This window comes from Chaetodon trifascialis, chromosome 19, assembly GCF_039877785.1.
Source record: "Chaetodon trifascialis isolate fChaTrf1 chromosome 19, fChaTrf1.hap1, whole genome shotgun sequence".
Classification (NCBI taxonomy): Eukaryota; Metazoa; Chordata; class Actinopteri; order Chaetodontiformes; family Chaetodontidae; genus Chaetodon; species Chaetodon trifascialis.
Genome location: NC_092074.1, coordinates 5,292,239 through 5,313,209, shown reverse-complemented (window position 1 = coordinate 5,313,209; position 20,971 = coordinate 5,292,239). Strand labels below are relative to the sequence as shown.

General features: G+C 38.9%; 1 protein-coding gene across 1 annotated transcript in view; it reads left to right on the top strand.

Moving 5' to 3' along the window:
• The window catches only part of opn5 (opsin 5), a 47,777-nt gene that overhangs the window by 18,144 nt on the left and 8,662 nt on the right, over positions 1-20,971 (top strand). Inside the window, exons 3-4 of the mRNA XM_070987389.1 lie at positions 7,997-8,116; positions 20,683-20,853. Coding sequence (XP_070843490.1) covers positions 7,997-8,116; positions 20,683-20,853 — 291 coding nt within the window. The remainder of the gene's footprint in view (positions 1-7,996; positions 8,117-20,682; positions 20,854-20,971) is intronic.

The following is a 20,971-nucleotide window of genomic DNA, read 5'->3' as shown; positions in this document are numbered from 1 at the left end:
AATAGCTTGAGGAGGAAATAAACAATGTGGCATTTGAGCTTGAAATACCAAAGCTAAGTTGGAATCAGGCACATTTGCAGACACCGTAGACATGGGCCACAACTCATGTAGGCGTTCCACTTACAATGTGTACCTATATGCAGGCCTAGATATGGCTTATGTGGGAACCTTCCAGCAGCCCAACCTTGACTGAGAGCCTCTATTTGCAGTTTTTTTCCTGGTGCACTGAATCATATGAGTGCATGGATATGAGGAGATGTACAGTGCACTCATTGTATTATGCATTCATTTCATTTGGCATTTTATTTCAAGTGGCCAGTAAATATTTGGAATGAATCAGGTTTATTCAGATCAAAAAGCGTGAATGGTGAATGGGGAACAGCTGACAGGCCAGTAGGTTTACAGCTGGAAGGTTAATCTTTCTTAACCCCAGGCTAAGGTTTCTCGTCTTTATTTTCTTTTTTAGAAAACTGGGGAGGAACAAAATAAGATGGGACTTTTTCTTGTATCTGTTGCTGAGCTGGTCAGATGTCAGACTGTGGTAGTGATAGTGGGGCTGTACAGACTCTTGTCAGATAAGCGAGTGTACCTGCATTGATTTCTGTGTAGCTGTGCAGAGAAAGGCCACGCATGTGCAACATACAGTAGATCACTTAAAGACGTTGATGTGGATCTGTTCATGTCACAATAGTAACTGTAGGCTGTGCTGCTTTCTATTGCTGAATAATGTTGGTGTTTAAGACAGTGATTCTCTGCACCGTACACCTCAGGCTTAGTAAAAATTAGGAATCATCATATAGCGCATGCACATAATACACTCAGACAGCTGTGCACTGTCAACAAAAATGAACACATTCTACATGGCCAGAGCTGTTTCTGGACATTTTGGTTCCCGAGGCGAGAGGGGCCTGGTCTTTCCATGGTTAAATATTTCATGAAAATGAAAATAATTTCACAAATCAGTGATCAGCTGTCAGCGAGGGTCTTTACATGCACTTCGTCCCTGTAATGACTTCACTTGTCTTAACTGTGTTGTGATATGATATGGAATGTGAGGAAGTATAAATATCTCTGTATCTGTCATTTCTGTACGGAGGTGCAGTATTTGCAATATGATAGTTTCACTTTTGGCTGTCCTTAACACGTTTTATGATCCAGCCTTTATTTTGGTTCTTTGTTAGATTATTTTCCCACATATTATTAAAGTTGAGTAGCTGAATAGTTCTGCATTGTGAAAATATAATGTGCTGGCTTCCTATAATGTTTTCTATACAGAGTCACTATCACACTGCATTTTCTGTAATATCCTATCAGGGATCTGTTGATTTAGACAGATACTTTCTAACCTCAGCATGAGATGCTTCCAACAAACAGCTAAAAGAAGCCATAAACTATGGGTGACATTTCTCTGCTGTGGGTTTGTACATGCAAATGGTCCCTTTCACGTTACACATTTTATATATTAATTATTCCTATAGCATACACAGAGAAAATGCACCCTCTCATGCTGCTATCATATACGGTTGCATGTTGTATACAGAGTGCATGAATTTGGCTAACATATTTCAAAGTTTAATCTTGCACTTCAGTTGTTCAAGAATGAGGCAAACCATGTCAGAGTTCACTGCCAGTTGGATCAATGTAAACTGAGCATGTCATATATTAGTCTCCTCACGCTGCTGGTTTTTAATGCTGCAGCACAGTGAACACGCAATGTTCACGCAAAGCAGTGAAAACAAATGTTGTTTTGTTGGAGAGTGTGAGGCCACTGTGTGTTAAGAGTGTGGATGCATAATGGGGATGGAGTAGAGGGGCTGAATAACCATGATGTCATCTTGGTCTCCTTCTCAAAAATCATCATTATGGCCAAATGAGCCTCTAGGAAAGTCTCTGGAACAGAATGTTTTATATGCATTAATACATCCATCCATCCATTTTCTATGCCGCTTATCCCTTTCGGGGTCGCGGGGGGGCCGGAGCCTATCTCAGCTGTCAACGGGCGGGAGGCGGGGTACACCCTGTGCTGGTCGCCAGCCGGCCAGCCTGTGCAAACTTCACACAGAAAGGCCCGACCCGGGAATCGAACCTGCGACCTTCTTGCTTTGAGGCACGTGCACTACCTGCTGCGCCACTGTGCAGCCCGTGTTAATACATAATACAGTATATATAGTCCACTGTTTAGGGGTGATTTGATGGAGATCAATGTGTTGCTGCCAGTGGATGTTGACAGTTATAATGGTTCGTTTGCAGCAGACACAACAAGAACAGCTGCTGTGTCTCTAGACTTGTTTGCCTTTGAAAAGGCAATAAATCTGGAGGAATGAAATATTTTCCAGAAGCTCATGAGTTCCTTTTCATTGTGTTCATGTTGCTGGAGCTTCTTTCCTCCTATGGATTTAGGAACAGTCACGGCCAGTATCATTCGCAGTTGACTGTGTAGTGCACTATAATTACAGTCGTACTTTTGTGTCAGAAAGAGTTCATATAATGTACAATACTTTCTGCAACCAAATGTACCTGGGCTCATTTTTGTAGATGCACAAATTACTGTTGTGCAACCGCAGACCTGTCAGTGATTCATAAGTGTCAGGATAATTAATTTATTGCTTACTCTCGAGTGAACTAAGTGTCTATTAGCAAGCTTCCATCCACCTGTTTTAATGCACATTTTCAATTTGCACATAAAATGAGCGGAAATGCAGGAATTATGAAAAAAGTAAAAATATCACAAAAAACTAGTTGACCTTACACTTGGTGGAGGTGGAAAAGTTTGTGTATGAATTGAAAGAAAATGTGATTAAATGCAGTGAAAACAGATTTCATGAATAAATCATGCCATACATAAAGCATGTGTTGTTCACTGAAGCCTCCTGGTGTCAGATGAAAACATCTGATCTGTTTTGAGTGACGCAGAGACTGAAACCTTCCTCACACCGACACATGAAACCAACAGAAATTATGATTTTATGAAAATTTGCTTTCGTGGTTGCAGCACCAACATCACTTCCCACTGCCAAGTAAATGCTACATACTCTCATACAATTTTTCAGACACAAAGCAATCATTTCATTTAGCCCCAGAAATAATGCTGCATTCATGTTGCACAGGTCAAGCAGCAACAGATACTGACAGACAAGATTCGGTTAGTGATGAGGAAGATTTCCATGGTAGCAAATGGTAGGCTTTCAGGAATCAATAGGTTTTGTTACTGAAATCTTGGGAGCAGATGTAGAGCAACAGTTTTCCCACAAAATGCATACTTGTTATTGGATAAAAGGCAGAGTTGGAGGTGTGGGCGTAGAAACAGTGTCCATGATGAAAATAGCTTTAAATTGGGGTTTATTTACCCCTGTGATTTACTACCACATATGATCATAATAATTAAGAATAAATTGTATACATCACTTTCAGTGTTAGAATGCTGTGTATTATTAAAACTGTATAACTGTAATTGATGTTTAAATGAAGTGAAATGAGTAAAATGACCATGAAAAACAACATCAGCAATAAAATCTCAGAAGCATTTCTTAAATTGACAGGCAGTTATGTAGGTTCACCGTGGATCGTGGTAACACGATCATGTTTCTTCGAGTGTGTCGGACGCCTGGCAACAGTGTTCTGTACTTGCTGAGTACGGTTCCTATCTCTTTTGGAAAGGCCAACGTGTTACAGTAACAAAGCACAGAGGAGATAAAAGCATCACTGACTCTCCAAGTCTGTGTAAATCAAAGGTCAATCATGTTTTATTCAACTCAAAGACATTGAGTTGAATAAAACATGATTGCACCACTTTAGTTCTTATTTATTTATTTAGGATTCCAATTAGCTGATGCCACTGGCAGTCACTAGACTTCATGAGGTCTTAACTCCATTACATCATATTCATCATATACATACAACAATACACTCCATGTGTTATGTTCATCAATTGTGCACCTCTAATTATGTGCAAATCACCGGGAAACAAGATCATCATCATCATCATTCATGACCAACACCGGACTACTGATCAGTTGATGAAGTATGCATTCTGGGTGGTATTTGAATGAAGATTGATTATTATGTTGATGTAAGGATAGAGCTGGGCGCTGAAACGATAATGATATGTCTCGCGATAGACACGTAATCAATATCAATAAAAAAATGCGTTCGATAAAACATCGATAATTTTTTTTTCTTCCTCGGAAGAAACCAGAAGGTGCAAAGCGAGGTTGGTTGCATGAACAAAGTCACTCGCTCTCAGGTAACCAACGTAGGGAGTAATCACTGATCAATGAGAGAGACACGCTAACACGCCAATCATGTAACAGTATCCAGTTCGGTAGCGCCATCTCGTCTCGTGTTTGTTACTCCGCGAGGAGTGAGATGAGAAATAGAAAGTGAGCGCTGCAGCGAGCGAAGAAATTGTCGATAAAACAGGGAAAGTCAGTTCGCCAGTATGGCAGTTTTTTGGATTTTTTTAAGTTGGACCGTAGTCAGACCAATGTGGTCTGTAACTTATGCAAGACTTTCGTCCCCACAAAGACCGGTAACACCACAAACTTATTTAACCACCTTAGCCGTGCTCACTCCTTGGAGTGCAGCCGTATTCGCCAACGTCCGCCAACCGCAGCACCACCACACAAGCAGCTGACCACCATGCAGAGGTATCTGCTTCATTGCCTGATGACAAATCATCTAAAAGGCATGAAGACGTAACGGAGGCAGCGGCATATCATGTAGCTAAAGACATGCTTCACTGAGCACTGAGGAGAAGCCAGGTTACAAACATCTCTTACATGTGCTTTTTTTTTTTTTTTTTTAACACACTTGCAATAAAAATATAATTGAATAGTTCATGTATGTTTACAGTAAGAAGAGTGACTAAAGTTGTTCATATGTCTAGGCTGGTTTTATAGTTCAGTCAATCTTACTGTGCTGTCTATCATGTTTGTTTGTATGTTACAGATGTCAAGTCCACCTCAGTTTCTGCTATTTTTAACCAAAACACTTCACACATCTGAAAACATTTTATTCAGCAGAAGGTGAATCAGCTTGTGAACTTTCTGCACTAAACCTGCAGAAAAAAAGTTCTCAGGTTTCTCTCTGTTTACATTTTTACACTTTTATTTACATTTATTATTTGATTTTTTTTTCATGGTTGTGTTGACATTTCCTTTCCTTTCTGCCTTGACAGCTGAGGGGATTATAATCAGAGGAAGGTCAAATTTAAAATAAAAATGTTTAAATTGAATGTATTTTTCTCCTGGTCCTTATTTTAAATAGGTCCTAAAAAATATCAATAATTATCAATATCGACTGATATAAAACACTTATATCGTGATACAGTTTTCAGCCATATCGCCCAGCCCTATGTATGGAAAGGGGGCAGTTATCCCAGTGATGCTGGAAATGCTTTTCCTGAAGAATGTGACAAGCAAGCTTTTTCTCTTCTCCGTATAGGGCAGACGAGCCTAGCAGCTCTGTCCTGGGCTGTTTGTAGTTTCCTCAGTAAACTTTTTTATACAGAGGACCATACAGGTGAGCAGTAGTCCAGGTGGTTTAAAACTAAAGATCTAACCTGTTGCCCATTTTCATAACAGTGTTGTCAATGTGTTCTACCCATGACAGTTGAATAACTATTATGATTGGGTGGCACGGCGGAACAAGTGGTAACACTGTCGCCTCATAGCTAGAATGTCCCGGTTCGAATCCCGCTATATGTTAATGTAGATTCACCAGACAATTACAAACGCAGTGTAAGCCTGGATGACAGTTTGTGAAAAATGGATTTGGTCTCTGGGATATTTTGTTCCAACATATTTAGTTTTTTAAACCAAATCTAACTCAGAAAATCGTTGTATTTGTTGTGTAATGCAGTAAAGAATCCTTGGCGTACGTTTGTACGTTTGCTTTTCACACAACATATGGCAAGTCATTTGTAAAGATGTAATACAGACAGTTCAAGAGAGTCACCACAGTCTGGCCCAGGGGTTCTCAAACGTATTACACAAAGGTCTGCATCTGACTTTAAGTTGAGGTCCAGAACAATTAGAAATAACAGCATAATAATAATTAATTAACACCACATCTCTTGTGATTGGGTCATCGTGAAACTTGGGCAGACAGGGCTCAGTTAGTCCATATTTAATTCTGACTCAGACATTTTCTTACAACTACTTTTACACTAGTTGCATAAACTGTGTTCGAGAGAAAAGGAGAGACATTCTGTGTCTCTGATTTTGGAGCTGATAGCAACTGGTGTAATCTGATGTAACGGTGTCAACCAATGAAAGGCACACTCATCTAGGGAAAGGATCACTATTCAATATCAGTAACAGTAACAATTTGTTGATCAATAGTAAATTCATTTCAAAATAGAAATCATTCCATTTCAAAACACAAGGTGTGGCAGGGGTTCTCAACTGCATTTGTCCAATGGCCAGAATTTTTCTAAACAGACACTGTGAGGGCCAGACCCTATCTATCTATCTATCTATCTATCTATCTATCTATCTATCTATCTATCTATCTATCTATCTATCTATCTATCTATCTATCTATCTATCTAGATAGATATAGATAGATATATAGATAACAGTAATGTAGATAGCTTTCTTACGTAGTGTCTGTCTCTTTTTGTGTTAATGGGGGTTTTCTTATTTGAAGATTTGCCTTAGGGAAAGAATTCTGTACACTGTGAATGAAAGTAATAATGTATCAACTATCAAATGTGCATAAAAATAGACAGTTGTGTGTCCGGGACTGAGAATCCAATAAAAGTAAGACTGATTCAAAGGAACTTTTTTATGTACTGTATTTTGCTTAAACATCTGGCCACTGTTATTTTGGGAATGAACTTAATTAAATGAGAGCTGCGGATTAACACACATTTGGTGCTGTAGTGAGTATTTCCAAGTAGGTGGCATTGATTCAAAATAAACTACAGTGTGTGTGTTCATGGTAATGATTTCTGAACAGCAATGGAGCTCTATGGCACAGAGGAATCAGGCTTCAGCCTCTGGAAATACACACAATGCTTATTAGTAGGATCAAGTCATTGGTGGTTTTGTTGAAGAAGAAGAAGAAGAAGAAGAAGAAGAAGAAGAAGAAGATCTACCAGCCTTACTCTTTAATTTAACACACAAATGGCACAAAGTGTATGAGAGTGAAGAATGTTTCTTAAAATAAAGATTAAGATTAATCATCATATTGATTCATATGAATGACTATGCCTTTCAGGTTTCTCAGTCATCCAGGTAAATTATTCTATCTGGTTCCATATATGGAGTTATACTTGAACTGCGGAGGTGGCCTGCAGCTCCACTTATTTCCTTTTAAACTACACATAGGAGATTAAATCACTCTTAAATTTCTTGTGGTTTGACTACCAAATGTGAGACGCTATTTGTTCAAAGCCAGTGGTGTACACAATGAATACTGAAGTAGGTGTTAACACACACACACACACACACACACACACACACACACACACACACACACACACACACACACACACTGTTGTTTATAGGATTGAAATTTGCTGTTTTCACATGTTTTCTTGCCCAATAATGATTGCTGAATTACCATTCAATCATCATATGTATAGCTCTGCGTGGAAATAGACGGGCTGTGAAGAGCTGCCTTCTGGCTCAGAGGCTGAAATATGTATGTTGTTCTTTTTATCCCCCTCACATAGCTCTACCGATTTTCTAACATCCATTTTAAAGTAGACCATTCGTTGTGTTCGACAACAACAACCCAACCAACCAAGTTTTTCAGTTGGTGTGACAAAATTTCTGATTCGTGCCACTGATGGATTTGACCCACAGACAGACCAAAATTTAACACATTTTGTGTTGTTTTTAACACAGTTGTGAGAGTGTCAGCTTCGAAGCATATCCCCTCTAGGAGTGAAACACCTGCAGTTTATTCAAATGCATGTAGGAGCGGTTATGACTGGTGTCTTAAAAGTGCAAATGGTATTTATCTCAAACTCGCTCTCGCTCTCTTACAGGAATCATGTCTGCAACTGGGAATGGCTACGTCATTTATATGACCATCAAACGCAAAACCAAATTGAAGCCTCCTGAACTCATGACTGTAAATCTAGCCATCTTTGACTTCGGTATATCAGGTATGCTTTTACATGTAAAGTTACTGTTGTTGACAAGCACTGTTTGTAGTTTAGACATGTTCAAACATAAAAGAAAACACATGTTGGTATGTTCCCAGTAGGAACAGAAAAATAATGTATGTGACTGACAAAAGCACATGGCCATTTTACTAGTAGAACAGAAACTGTTTGCAGGGGACACACACATGATGGGGACAAGTTTGTAGTCCCACCAAAAGAAAAACATTTAGGGAAAAACATTTTTGATAAAACTTTTGCTTTTTGTTGGATTTAAGCTCTTTTTCCAACACCATAGTCAACTCCAGGTGTCACAAAGCATAGCAACAAAAGCCATCTTCATCACTGTCCTCTGAGTCCTCTGGAAACAGCAGTTTGCAGCATTTCTGTATATGGTCTGCTTTTCTCACTTTGCAACTTGTTTTTGCTGCATGTGAGTTGTGCAGGTGTTTTCTTGATTTTCTTGAGTTCTGTCTATTTGCATGTGTTTTCTTCAGCTGCAGTGTGTGGAGCTCTCAGGGCCTCTGCATTTCAAGCAACAACACATTATTTTTTTTTCCACTCTTGATAAGATATGCTCTCTATCTGCTGGTTGTGTTTTCATGAATATAACTCATTTTTCTATTTCCTCAAATTATTGACTTTATCCTTTATTAACTCTTAGATGCTTCTGTTTTTTGAAGACTGGATCTTTTTGATTGCTCACACTTTTGACCCCAGAGGGATGTGTTGACATTTAGATTTAGATTCTGTCTTTTCTCATTACTGGGCTCTGGCACAATATGGAGCATTAGTTAACACATTTTTCCTACATGCAAAGGTCACTTTAATTGTCATGTGGAATACTACTTAGACTGTGACAACAGCTGAATAATGTCTTTTGTGGCCTTGGAGGAGCTTCCTCAAACTCACCTTAGGCTTACATTGTGTGTTACAAAGTAGAGGCATGGAGTTTGAGAGATGTAAGCATTTACCAAACAGACAGGGCCTTATTGAAAGATGCTATCAAGTTGTCTTATTGGAAATAGGATTCTGGATTCTATTGTTGTGGCGATGCTACAACCTGCACAAGCAGTGCTGTAATATTTAGTTTTTTTTTCCTGTCATTAAAATTGCCTTTGTCTCTCTGTGTAGTATTTTGGTGTCTGGCTGAGGGTTCACAGTGTACAGGTGGGAGGAAGGGTGCTTGAAAATGCAAACACAGCCCAAGACCTACCCCTTTGTTGCCATCATGCAATTTAAATAGGTTTGTAGTTTTTATGAACTCAAATTAGGGACTACAATTAAGGATATCCCAGCGTCTATTACATGAGACGCCACGCAAGACGCCACACGTTGCGATGTGATCAGACGATTGTTGAAAGATACTAAAAGATATTGACAGATTGATACATTTTTGATATATAATTCCGGCTACAGAGGTACATGGAACAAGTTATCGTTTAAAACATTAAAATTTGGAGAAGGGAACGGAAAATGAGCTTGAGAAACAAGGCGACACAGAGAGCAGGTCAAACAAAGGACCCGGCGTGTGAGGAAGAATGTGGTGGACTCGCACAAGTTCTAAAAGAAATCAGAGAATTTTTACCTTTAAAGATCTCAGAACTTTAATATGGTAAAGAAGGACATAAGTAACATTAAGAAGAAAATATCAAAGAAATGGATGAAAGACTGGAGGAAACCGAGTTGAGGATTGCGACCAATGAGGAACAGATTGTCAGAGTTACTTATTAATAGCCTGCAAATTCAGAAGGATTTATAAACTAAATGTGAGGATTTTGAATGCCGATCACGCAGGAAGAACCTAAGAATTTACGCAGTGCCTGAAAAATCAGAGGGAAGCAACATGATTGGGTTTGTGGAGAAAGTGCTACGAAACACATTGAAAATTGAGTGAGACATCCTGATTCAAAGAGCACATCGCAGACAAAGTGCAGTAACAAACCCAGATCTATTCTGGTTCGACTCCAAAATTACAAGGTGAGGCAGACTGTGCTCAGTACCGCTTGGGCAATGAGGGAGGTTTGGCTGAAAGATAATACACGGATTTTTTTTGATGAAGATTTTACCTCAGAAGTGTTCCAGGAGAGAGCCAAATACAAACATGCCAGAAAGCAATTAAAGGAGAGAGGGATAAAGGCACATATACTTTTTCCTGCAAGGTTGAAAATAATAGAGGAGGGCTGAAAGGTGAGGGTGTTTCGCAACCCCCGACATGCAGCAGAGGGGTTACGCGATTCTGGAATTACCATGGAGATCATGACTAAGGAGCCAGACTTGGAGGCCACACTGAAAGCTGCCGGCTGGGAGAGCAAGAGAGGCCTTACTCCGGCGAAAGAGATGATGTCTGGGGTGAAAGCATTACTGGACAGCATCAACAAGTATGACAAGGAAGCGGAGGAAAAAGAAGAAAGTGTGAAGTAGACGAAGAATAGGTTACAGTTGATAAGACTGAGGATACTGAGGTAATCACATGACTTTCATCAATGAACCAGAGTCTTACCCAATTTTATTATACTGAGCATAAACTTTATGATTTTGAGTTTGATGTAGACCCAGAAATCCATGTATTTAATACCATTAGTGATACATGTGAATATTACACTAAAGAGCAATTAAATAATATGGTGAATTTCCATAAAACATTTTCGTTAATACATTTCAACTGTAGAAGTCTTGATACCAACTTTAGTCAGATTAATGAGTTCTTACAAAGAGTTAGAAGTAAGTTTAAAGTGATAGCTCTTTCAGAAACTTGGTTGAAACAAGAGAAAGGTTCTGATTTTCATATTGATGGTTATGATTTTTATTATGTTAATAGAACTAACAAGAGGGGAGAAGGAGTAGCTTTATTTTGTGAAAGCAATATGCAATGTAGGTTGATTGAAAGTATGACTACTGTGATTGATGGTTTGATGGAATGTATAACTATGGAATTTGGAATAAAGAAGAGGCATAATATTGTTGTTTCATGTGAATATAGAACACTAGGTTCAAGTATAGACATATTTATGAAAAAATTAGAAGAACTAATGAATAAATTACAGAAAACAAAACTTACATTCTCTGTGAAGATCACAATATATTCCACACATAGTGCAACATCTGATTTCTTGGGTACATTATATAGTAGAGGTCTACATCCATTGATTACTAAGCCTAGTAGGATCACTTCAACTGGTGCTTCATTACAGTTTTTCTCCATTGGTTTGGCTCATTTCTTGAAACAGCTTACATTCTCAAAATAACATGGACAAACCTCAAAACCACTCGGCAATTGTTCACAACATAATTGAATTTCTCATTTATTTCATCAAATTGCAAATGTCTTAGTACATGTCTCAATGTCTCAGTATATTTTTTGCAAATGATTAAGTACAGGTAGCCTACAGTTAGCTCTGTCAGTCTACATTTAGTACAATTTCCAAGTGAATATATCTTGTTGATCTAAACTGATTGTTGATTCTCAGTCTATTGGTTGTTCTCTCCAAAACATGTCAGCATCATTTCATTGTATAAGTCATCACATGCACAATAGTCTGTTCAAGTGTCAAAATTAGTCAATTAGTCAAGAACATAATACCATGAATACCATATATGAATCTCTTGGAACATTGATAAATTGATTACAGTAATTGACAGTCAGGTGAAACTAGACCTTGAATAACAAAAGAGTAGTTTCACACATCTGAGATGTGTGAAACTACTCACCAGATGCTGTCCATGATTGTGAATGCTGCCAAACATGTATATATAGAGCTTGACCAGGACCAGTACAATCCCCTACAAACAGTGTAGGGGATGGTTGCGACATGCACTCTGTTTCTTCCCTCGTTGCGTTGCAAGGGAGAATATGGACGAGAATCTGTGGCCCGATAGACAGCAGTGTGGCCAGAAAGGCGAGGAGGACGGCCAGGAGGGCGAGGATGGTAGCCAGGAGAGGGAGGATGAGGACAGCAACCAGTGAAGAAGTGTTAGTTGTGAAACTCCAGCTTTATTTACAGCGCTGTAGGCTACATATAATTTTCCGTGTTTCTTGTTTATGTGTTTATATTACAGTATATTATGCTGTATACATTTTCTTTTTACTCTGATGTATGGGAGTTACTTTATGTGTGTGAATAATAATGGTTACAATATCCTTGGCAGTATGAGTGCAATGTGTGATGTCAAACCTTGGAGGCTACTCTTACCGTAAAATCCTTTTTTTTTTTCCCCAGTTTTATACACAATTGTATTCTGTTAGCTAGACAAAAAAATAGTACAGTAACCATTATCAATGAAGGACTGGGCTAAGACTGAGAGATGGACATGAGGGATATTTCAATGGTCCTCTGCCATAGTGACAAAACATCTAAACATTTTGACTTGCAGTGCTTACACAATGCCAAAGGGACCATGCATTTTGGGGGCACTGACTATTTGTATGAGAAAGGAATTTAGTTTTGACACATGAGTGAATTGTTTTGGGAGAGATATGAGCTTTTGCAGGTGAACCATGGTGTTGTGCTGAACCATCCAGGTTATTTTGGCAAAAGCACCAAGAGTGTTGAGTATGTCCGGTCTGTTTCAAGAAATGAGCCAAAGCAATTGAGAAGGATCTTTGCATTTTGGTGGCACTGACTAATTATATGGGAAAGGAATTTAGTTTTGAAGTATCAGTGAACAGTTTTGGGAGAGATGTGAGCTTTTGCAAGTGAGCTACGGTTTCGCCAAATGATCTTAGAGTTTTGAGAATGTAATTTCTGTGTCAAGAAATGAGCCAAACCAATGGAGAAAAACTGTAATAGAAAATATATACATAAATGTACTGGAATACAGTGTCAAGAGTGGACTAGTCATCAATGACATAAGTGATCATTTACCTGTGTTTTTAATTTATGACTGTCATGTGTTATTAAAAAAGGTAGAGAAGGTGAAGAGAAAAATAAGACTGAGAAGTGATGAGGCAGTAGATAGGTTCAGGAATGACCTACTTAAAGAAAAATGGATTGGTGTCTATGTTGGAGATGTTAATGATGCTTATTAGGCTTTCCTGGATAATTACTTGAAATTATACGATAAAAACTATACGGAAATCCAGTATAAACCAAAAAACAGATTTGAGAAAAAGCCATAGATAACACAGGGTTTGCAGAAGGCATGTAGGAAGAAAAAGAATCTGTATAAAGATTTTCTGATATTAAAAACACAGGCTGCATAAAAGAAATGCAAAGTGTATAAAAATAAGTTAACATCTTTGAGATCATCTCTGAGACAAGCAAAGAAAGATTATTATAATGAAATGCTGAATGGAAATAAAAATAATATGAGGGGTACTTGGAAAATTTTAAATGACGTTATAGGGAATAATTCTATACATACAAGCCTGCCTCAGTACTTCACTAATGGTGAGGATAGGATAGAAGTTATCAATGAAGCAGCCAATGAATTTAACTCTTTTTTTTTTTTTTTTTGTGAATATTGGGCCGAACCTAGCAAATGACATAAAAAAAAAAAAACAGGATGGACTACCAGCAATAGTTGGAAGGGTGAAAGTAAGGTTTTACAATCCATGTTTCTTGATGAGGTGAGGGAAGAGGATATTAAGTTGGTAGTTGCAAAATGTAAAAACAAGACATCTGTTGACAGTGATGGAATTGATATGATCATAGTTAAGAAGACTATTAATTGTATACACTCACTCTTTAGCATTCTCAGTCTTATCTCATTCCTCCAAGGTGTTACAGATCACAGGTAATTTGACCAAGAACACAGATGAATTTATCCACTATGGCATCACATAATGCCAGGGTAGGATGTGCCATGGCAACATACTGACTGATAGACATACCTTTTGCATTTTCATAAAAAAAAAAGAGAAAAGACTTATTTATGGTTCTGACTGCCTTGCAAAATCATAAGCATGTGGCCTTTTTTGAGTAGGCCCAGTAAGAATTTGTGAGAATTCAAATGACTAACAAAATGTTTATATCTGTATCATTGGGTTTATGTGTGGATGTTTAAGTACCCTGAGGTGACAATGCAGTCAAATTCAGATGAAATTTTAAATAGTTATATTTGAATTTTGGAGGTTAATCACTCAAGACTTCACATGCTAATTGTGACTTAATTTTACACAAATGTCTCTTAAAATAAAAAAGTGATGATATTTTATATCCAAAAGGTCAAAGGTCAACTTCACTGTGACATTATAATGTTCTGCAAGAAGGGAATATTGTGACCATATTTCACATTTTGTCAGATACAGAATTGGTGATGCTGACACCACATATATTTGTCTGGACAAACATGGATGTAAACTGCAACTTGACTGGTTGGCGGAAGCATACATCTGCAAGGAGATAATTCCAGTTCCGACTGTTGGAATCAACATTCACAGCAACAGCTGAGAAAGATGGGTGCTGATGCAGCAGCTGCAGGGCAGAGGTGTTAACAAGGGCAGTCATTAGGATGGATGGTGGCACCTGTTGACCTAAACCTGAGGGACCATGGATGACCCAACAACGAGCATGGGGGGAAATGTTGCAGTGTTGTCCTCAGCAACTGCTGCAGTGGACATACCAGGGTGCACACTGACAGAGGAGACAAGGATAATTGTAGTTGTTTGCACAGAGGAGAGAACTCCTGCTCATCCAGCCCTGTGGCCTCCAGAGCTTGAAACTTGTTCTTCAGATGTGGAGCCTCTGGCATAAAGCAGCAGGGGGAACGCTGGCCCTAAGGCCTTCCGCCCTACACCAAAGTCCAGGACTCTGGGGAAAACAAGCTTGGGACATGGATCTTGCTCCGAGGCTCAACCGTGCATCCTTTTACACTACTAGCAGCATAGCAGTAGATAGAACGGAAAGCTATACATGGCTAAGATACATACATAATCTTTGTCTGAGGTACACAAAGGATGTTTCTGTGGTTTTGTCATGTGGTTTCTCTTATCCTCTTTGCATATGAGTTGGCTTTTATGTCGAACTTTAACAACTTAGACAGCAGAAACCACAGTGCATGAACAGTTTGTAGAGATGCTATATACTCCCTGAGAGCAAAATCAGTTACATTCAGCAGCTGCAGAAACCATGAGACACTGAGGACTAGAGATCTTTTCAAGGTCAAGGTCAAATGATTTCTCACATTGACTGGCTGCATGTTAAGACACAGTTCAGGCAGTATAAAAATCTAAGACAAGCTCTCGGGATCTAAAGAATTGGGACAAAGCAGTAAGTGCAAGTCAGTATCAGGGATGCTGATCTGTGTATGACCCACCATGCTGTGCAGACAGCCAAGTCGGCAGAAACCATTTGTGCCTTGAACTTGAAAAAAAGATTGCTTATTGGCCCATGTGTTTGCCCCGTAGCTACTTACACAGTAGTCCTGTCTCACAGTAAATTTTATCACATATGCCTTATGACTAGGGCTGGGCAATATGGCTGAAAACTGTATCACGATATAAGTGTTTTATATCGGTCAATATCGATAATTATTGATATTTTTTATGACCTATTTAAAATAAGGACCAGGAGAAAAATACATTAAATTTAAACATTTTTTGTATTTTTAATTTAACCTTCCTCTGATTATAATCCCCTCAGCTATCAAGGCAGAAAGGAAAGGAAATGTCAACACAACCATGGAAAACATTCAAATAATAAATGCATGTGTAAGAGATTTTTATAACCTGGCTTCTCCTCAGTGCTCAGTGAAGCATGTCTTTAGCTATATGATATGCTGCTGCCTCCGTTACGTCTTTGTGCCTTTTAGATGATTTGTCATCAGGCACTGAAGCAGATACCTCTGCATGGTGGTCAGCTGCTTGTGTGGTGGTGCTGCAGTTGCAGATGTTGTTGGACCTTGGCAAATACGGCTGTGCTCCAAAGGGTGAGCACGGCTAAGGTGGTAAAACAAGTTTGTGGTATTACCGGTCTTGGTGGGGACGACAGTCTTGCATAATCTACAGACCACATTGGTCTGACTAAGGTCCGACTTATAAAATCCGAAAAACTGCCATACTGGCGAACTGACTTTCCCTGTTTTATCGACAATTTCTTCGCTTGCTGCAGCGCTCACTTTCTATTTCTCATCTCACTCCTCGTGAAGACTCAAACACGAGACAATGAGATGGCGCAGCCGAACTTTATGCTGTTACATGATTGGCGTGTCAGTGTCACTCCCACTGATCAGTGATTACTCCCTCCATTGCTCGGTTACCTGAGAGCGAGTGCCTTTGTTCATGCAACGAACCTTGCTTTGCAACTTCTGGTTTCTTCCGACGAAGAAAAAAATTATTGAATGTTTTATCGAAGGCATTTTTTATTGATATTGATTACGTGTCTATTGCGAGACATATCATTATCATTTTATCGTCCAGCCCTACTTATAACATTGGCATACTGAGAGTAACTCAAGAGTGTTTATCCCAAAATGGGTCACCATTCGAGTACTTGAAGAATGGTCAAAACCATTGGTTGCTTGATTAAGTCATGCTGTGCTGTTTCATTTGGTAATAAGATATATGGTAATTATATTCCTTCAAAATGTTAGGCAGCTCCAAATTTAAACATACGTCAAGAAAGCAGGTTAATTGACTGTGTCCTTTCTTTGATTAATCGTTGTTTATTAATTAGATTATCAAATGGATTCTGTTGGCATCCAGACACCCTTACCATTTGAGCTTGATAGTTAGGTAGCTGGCTAACTGTACCTAACACACTGATCACACTGCAGTGATGCAGTGTTGTATTTAAAGGCCATCACCCTCACTTACATGTGCAGGTGTTTACGCCGCTTCCAATAATAATGAGAGAAAAAAAAGTCATCTGTAAGACATTTGATCAGTGATGTATCTTAATTGCTACTTTTCCATTTCAGCCATGTCTAATTATAGACACTGATTATCACTTTGGATGCTGGTAATTACAATGGACACAGTGGCATGATTAAAGAAGGGAAAAAAGATATCAGCATTCAAATACAAAGTCTTAAACCAAGAATAGTAACATTTTCTTTGATTTTGGGATGAACTGTCACTTTTCAAGAGGACTGGCCGAAATGAAATAATGACTAAGGACAGAATGAATGGACAGATTTGTTTGGTAATGCAGTTACTGTATTAGTAGAGTGTGATCCAACGTGTGTTCTGTGAGTCGTAACTATAGCAGCCATAACTCCTGATGGACATGAGGACAGGACCATGATGTAAACACACAGAATTATTTTATTTTTCAGAAATCTCACAAACATTAAAATAATTCAAATGGGGAAAATCCTAAAAACATTATTATTTTTCAAATTTTATTACGCAATTGAAATCATGTAATTACATATTTTGTTTTAGCTTGTGTAACACTTGATGTCATCTTCAGTGCGGTAATCCTCAGTAATCCTCCCATAGTTGACCTGTTCTCTCATTAAGCCTTTTTGCTGGCCTTACAAGGACATGGTGTGCTGTTTGTGATTGTCATGAAACTGATAATATACTAGAAGAAACTAGTCTTTTAAGCCATCCAAAACTGGCTAATGTCTCTCAAATCACATTGCATTTTTTAAAATTTAATTTAATTCCATTCTATTTTTTCCCATTTCAAGACAAAAACACTGACAAGAATAAATAACAGTAATAGTGATAGCTGTAGCTGCCAATAACCTTATCTGGAAGTGTACAGAATGATCCAGAACAGACACTCTCCGGATCAAGAGAGGCCAAATACATTAATATTATGAACATTCTCCATTACTGAAATGAGTTTTTGCCCTGTAGGACCGAAAGATGATGAGGTCATTTGGCTGATTGATTCACTCGGCCTGTCCAGCTAACACTTCGGTCTGGAACAAGTCATCAGCCCACCACCTCACTTGAGGGGTTCTATGAAACTGACATGAGAAACCATTGCTGATCCTTGTCCTCATAATTTTGTACATAATCAAGACCCACTCCTCAGTTCTACACATGAAGACAGGACCATTCATCTTTATGCGCATCAGGGACGTGGCTGAGGTTATGCCACAGCCCTTTTATTTGAACTATGTAGCTTTCTTTAGAAATACACCTACTGCTGTCATTGAAAATACTCCCTTAACCTTAAAAGGATAAGTCTGGTGTTATTTTTTATTTTTATCATTGTCAACAAATTCCTGCAATTTATGTCCAACAGACCCTCCACAATAGGGTGCTGTGTTTTAATCTTCAGTGCTCCACTTATAAATTTGCTTAGTCATTCTATACCTGCTCTTGCAACCCCATGCTGCTGTTGTAGCTCACATGGCAATTCATAAAGCCAATGTATAATTCCAGAATGTGACCATTTAGTTGCATTTGCAGTTGCATCAATTAGAAGCTAAAATGTGACTGGAAAATATGCCCCCCATTTCTTTGTTTCTTTAGAATGCTCATCGTATATCAAGTTAAATGCTACAAGCAGTGTTTATGCTGTTTTGCCATGGTGCACTACCACAGAAATAAAGCAAATCACAGAAGAAAGCAAAATATTCCATAATGAATTATGAGCCTGGATGCGGCAAGGAAGGTGACCCATGGTTTATAAAATGGTAGTGTTACTGGTGGAAAAGGCAAGTCTGAAACCTGAAGTAAAGTGTGGATGAAATACAGAGTACTTACAGGGATGGGGGAATCACACCCCATCCCTGTAAGTACTCTCCATTATTCAATAATCCTTTTTACATGAGTTTGTCACAGAGACAGCCTAGTATCATTGACATACCATTGAGGAGGTCATTGTGGGTTTATCTAGTAATTTCCAAAGATCTACTTTCAACCCCTTAAACACAAAACTAAAAAACACTGCCATTAAACAGAGTGGAAGAATGATCCATTCCCAGGAAAAGACCAGCTTTTAGCATTTCAGAGATTTACAACAAAGCCCTGGCGGGATTAAGAAGACTCAAAGGAAACAATGGCAAATGGCAATCAAAATCTACACAGAATGAAAGTTAGTTACATTGTCCAATGGAAGAGCAATCAGACCTCACCTCTGATTGATATTGATTGTTTGCTTGGCAAGAGAAAGTAACATCAGTTTTGAAAAGATTTTCCACAATTATCTTGGCAAAGTTAAAAACAGTAAAATAGTGAGTTATTTCGCTGTCAACTAGCACGAGATTGGCGCACAGACTGTATGTCTGCCTATAACTGCCTATACAAAATATGAAGCTGTGCAGCGTTTGAAAAGGACCACTGGCAGACTTCACTAAATGAACAGGTGAGAGAGCAAAATGGTCGAGCCTGTCGCCTGGCAACCACATGTTGCCTCAGGGAAAAAAACACCCAGGAGTCTGTCATGAAGAGGTTCCCTGCAGTCTCAGCCACTGCTGTGTGCTCCGACCAAGAAAGTCTCCAGCAACGGCTAGTGCAACTGACTATATCGGACACATCTATGGATATCTAAAGTAGCTCTATGATCAAATAAATACAGATTTCAATGGAGAAAAGTTTTATTCAAATTGCACCTGAACAAACAATGTGGCAATTCAACAGTGACAAATTTGAAATGACACATCAAGCTGAAGCATCCAAACAGTGTTGGAAAATATCTGCGAGTGAATGATGATCGAAAGGTATCATAAAAGACCATGAGCCAACCACCTCAGACTTGTCCCACCCAAGTCAAATCACAACATTTTTGAAAGGACCATTTAACTTTGTTTGCTTTATTGAAAGGGGCTCAGCAACCTTTGCAACCTTATGAAAAACAGGAGACATGAACACGAGCTAGTTCATTTTTTTAGGAACAAAAACTACTGTAGTTTGTTTTAATCTGTGTGAACTGAACTTTGAACAGGCTCTTGTGAAGTATGAACTTAAATAGCACTGGCTATTCAGCGTCCGAACATGTGAGCAATTGTGTGCAAGCATGTGTGCATGCCTGGCTGGGTTTTCAGTGATTCCAAGAAAACATTTAGCACATCATGTCTCATGCAATCTTGCCTCAAGAGGTTTTAATGTTTGTCCCTTTTATGCCACTTGGGCTTGGCCTGTCCAGCTCTCCAGGACAAGGGCCTACTGTATATCTGACACCACAATAATCAGTAAGTCACAGTGGTTTCCTGAAAAGAGTACACTTGAGCTGAGCTCATTAATCCCTGATGTTTGTGACTAAGTAAAGGATAAGGCTGGGGCAACTCTCATGAAAATATCACAGCTTCTGTAGTATTCACACTTTTATTCTTTGTGTTTCTCAACAATCAGCAGTCCTTCCACTCTCCTTTGTCACCTCCCTTTATGCTGCTCAGTAATGAGGCACTTCTCACAAGTTGTCACAAGAGCTATCACATGTATTCCTGCTATCCATTTTTTTGTTTTGGAAACACTGACTGGGAATTTTCTGCAGGCATTTTATGTGTGTGGCGTAAGTCAATAGACACTTGTGTTCAGCTGAAGTAATTTCTGTCTGTGTTTTCAGGATTAAGATGAACCTTAATTTAATGAGTTGATACTAATAATGGATTTCACTCTGTTCCAGCCACATTTCCACTCACTCCCATTCTCTTTTTTCCCCTGATCCCTCTCCATGTGTCTCATTCTTTCTCCTCCTGTCCATCTTTCCTCTTCTCTGTCCTTGCAGTGACAGGAAAGCCCTTTTTCATTGTATCTAGTTTCTCCCACCGCTGGTTGTTCGGATGGGAGGGTTGTCGTTTCTATGGCTGGGCGGGCTTCTTCTTTGGCTGTGGGAGCCTCATTACGATGACCATGGTCAGTCTGGACCGGTACCTCAAGATCTGCCATCTCAGATACGGTACGTCAGGATCTCCCAGGATCTCCTTTTTTTTTGTACAATTTGTCTGCACAGATGTCTATACAAGACTAATTGATCCCCAGAAGCTAACGAGTTCACTGAGTAGTTCAGATACAGA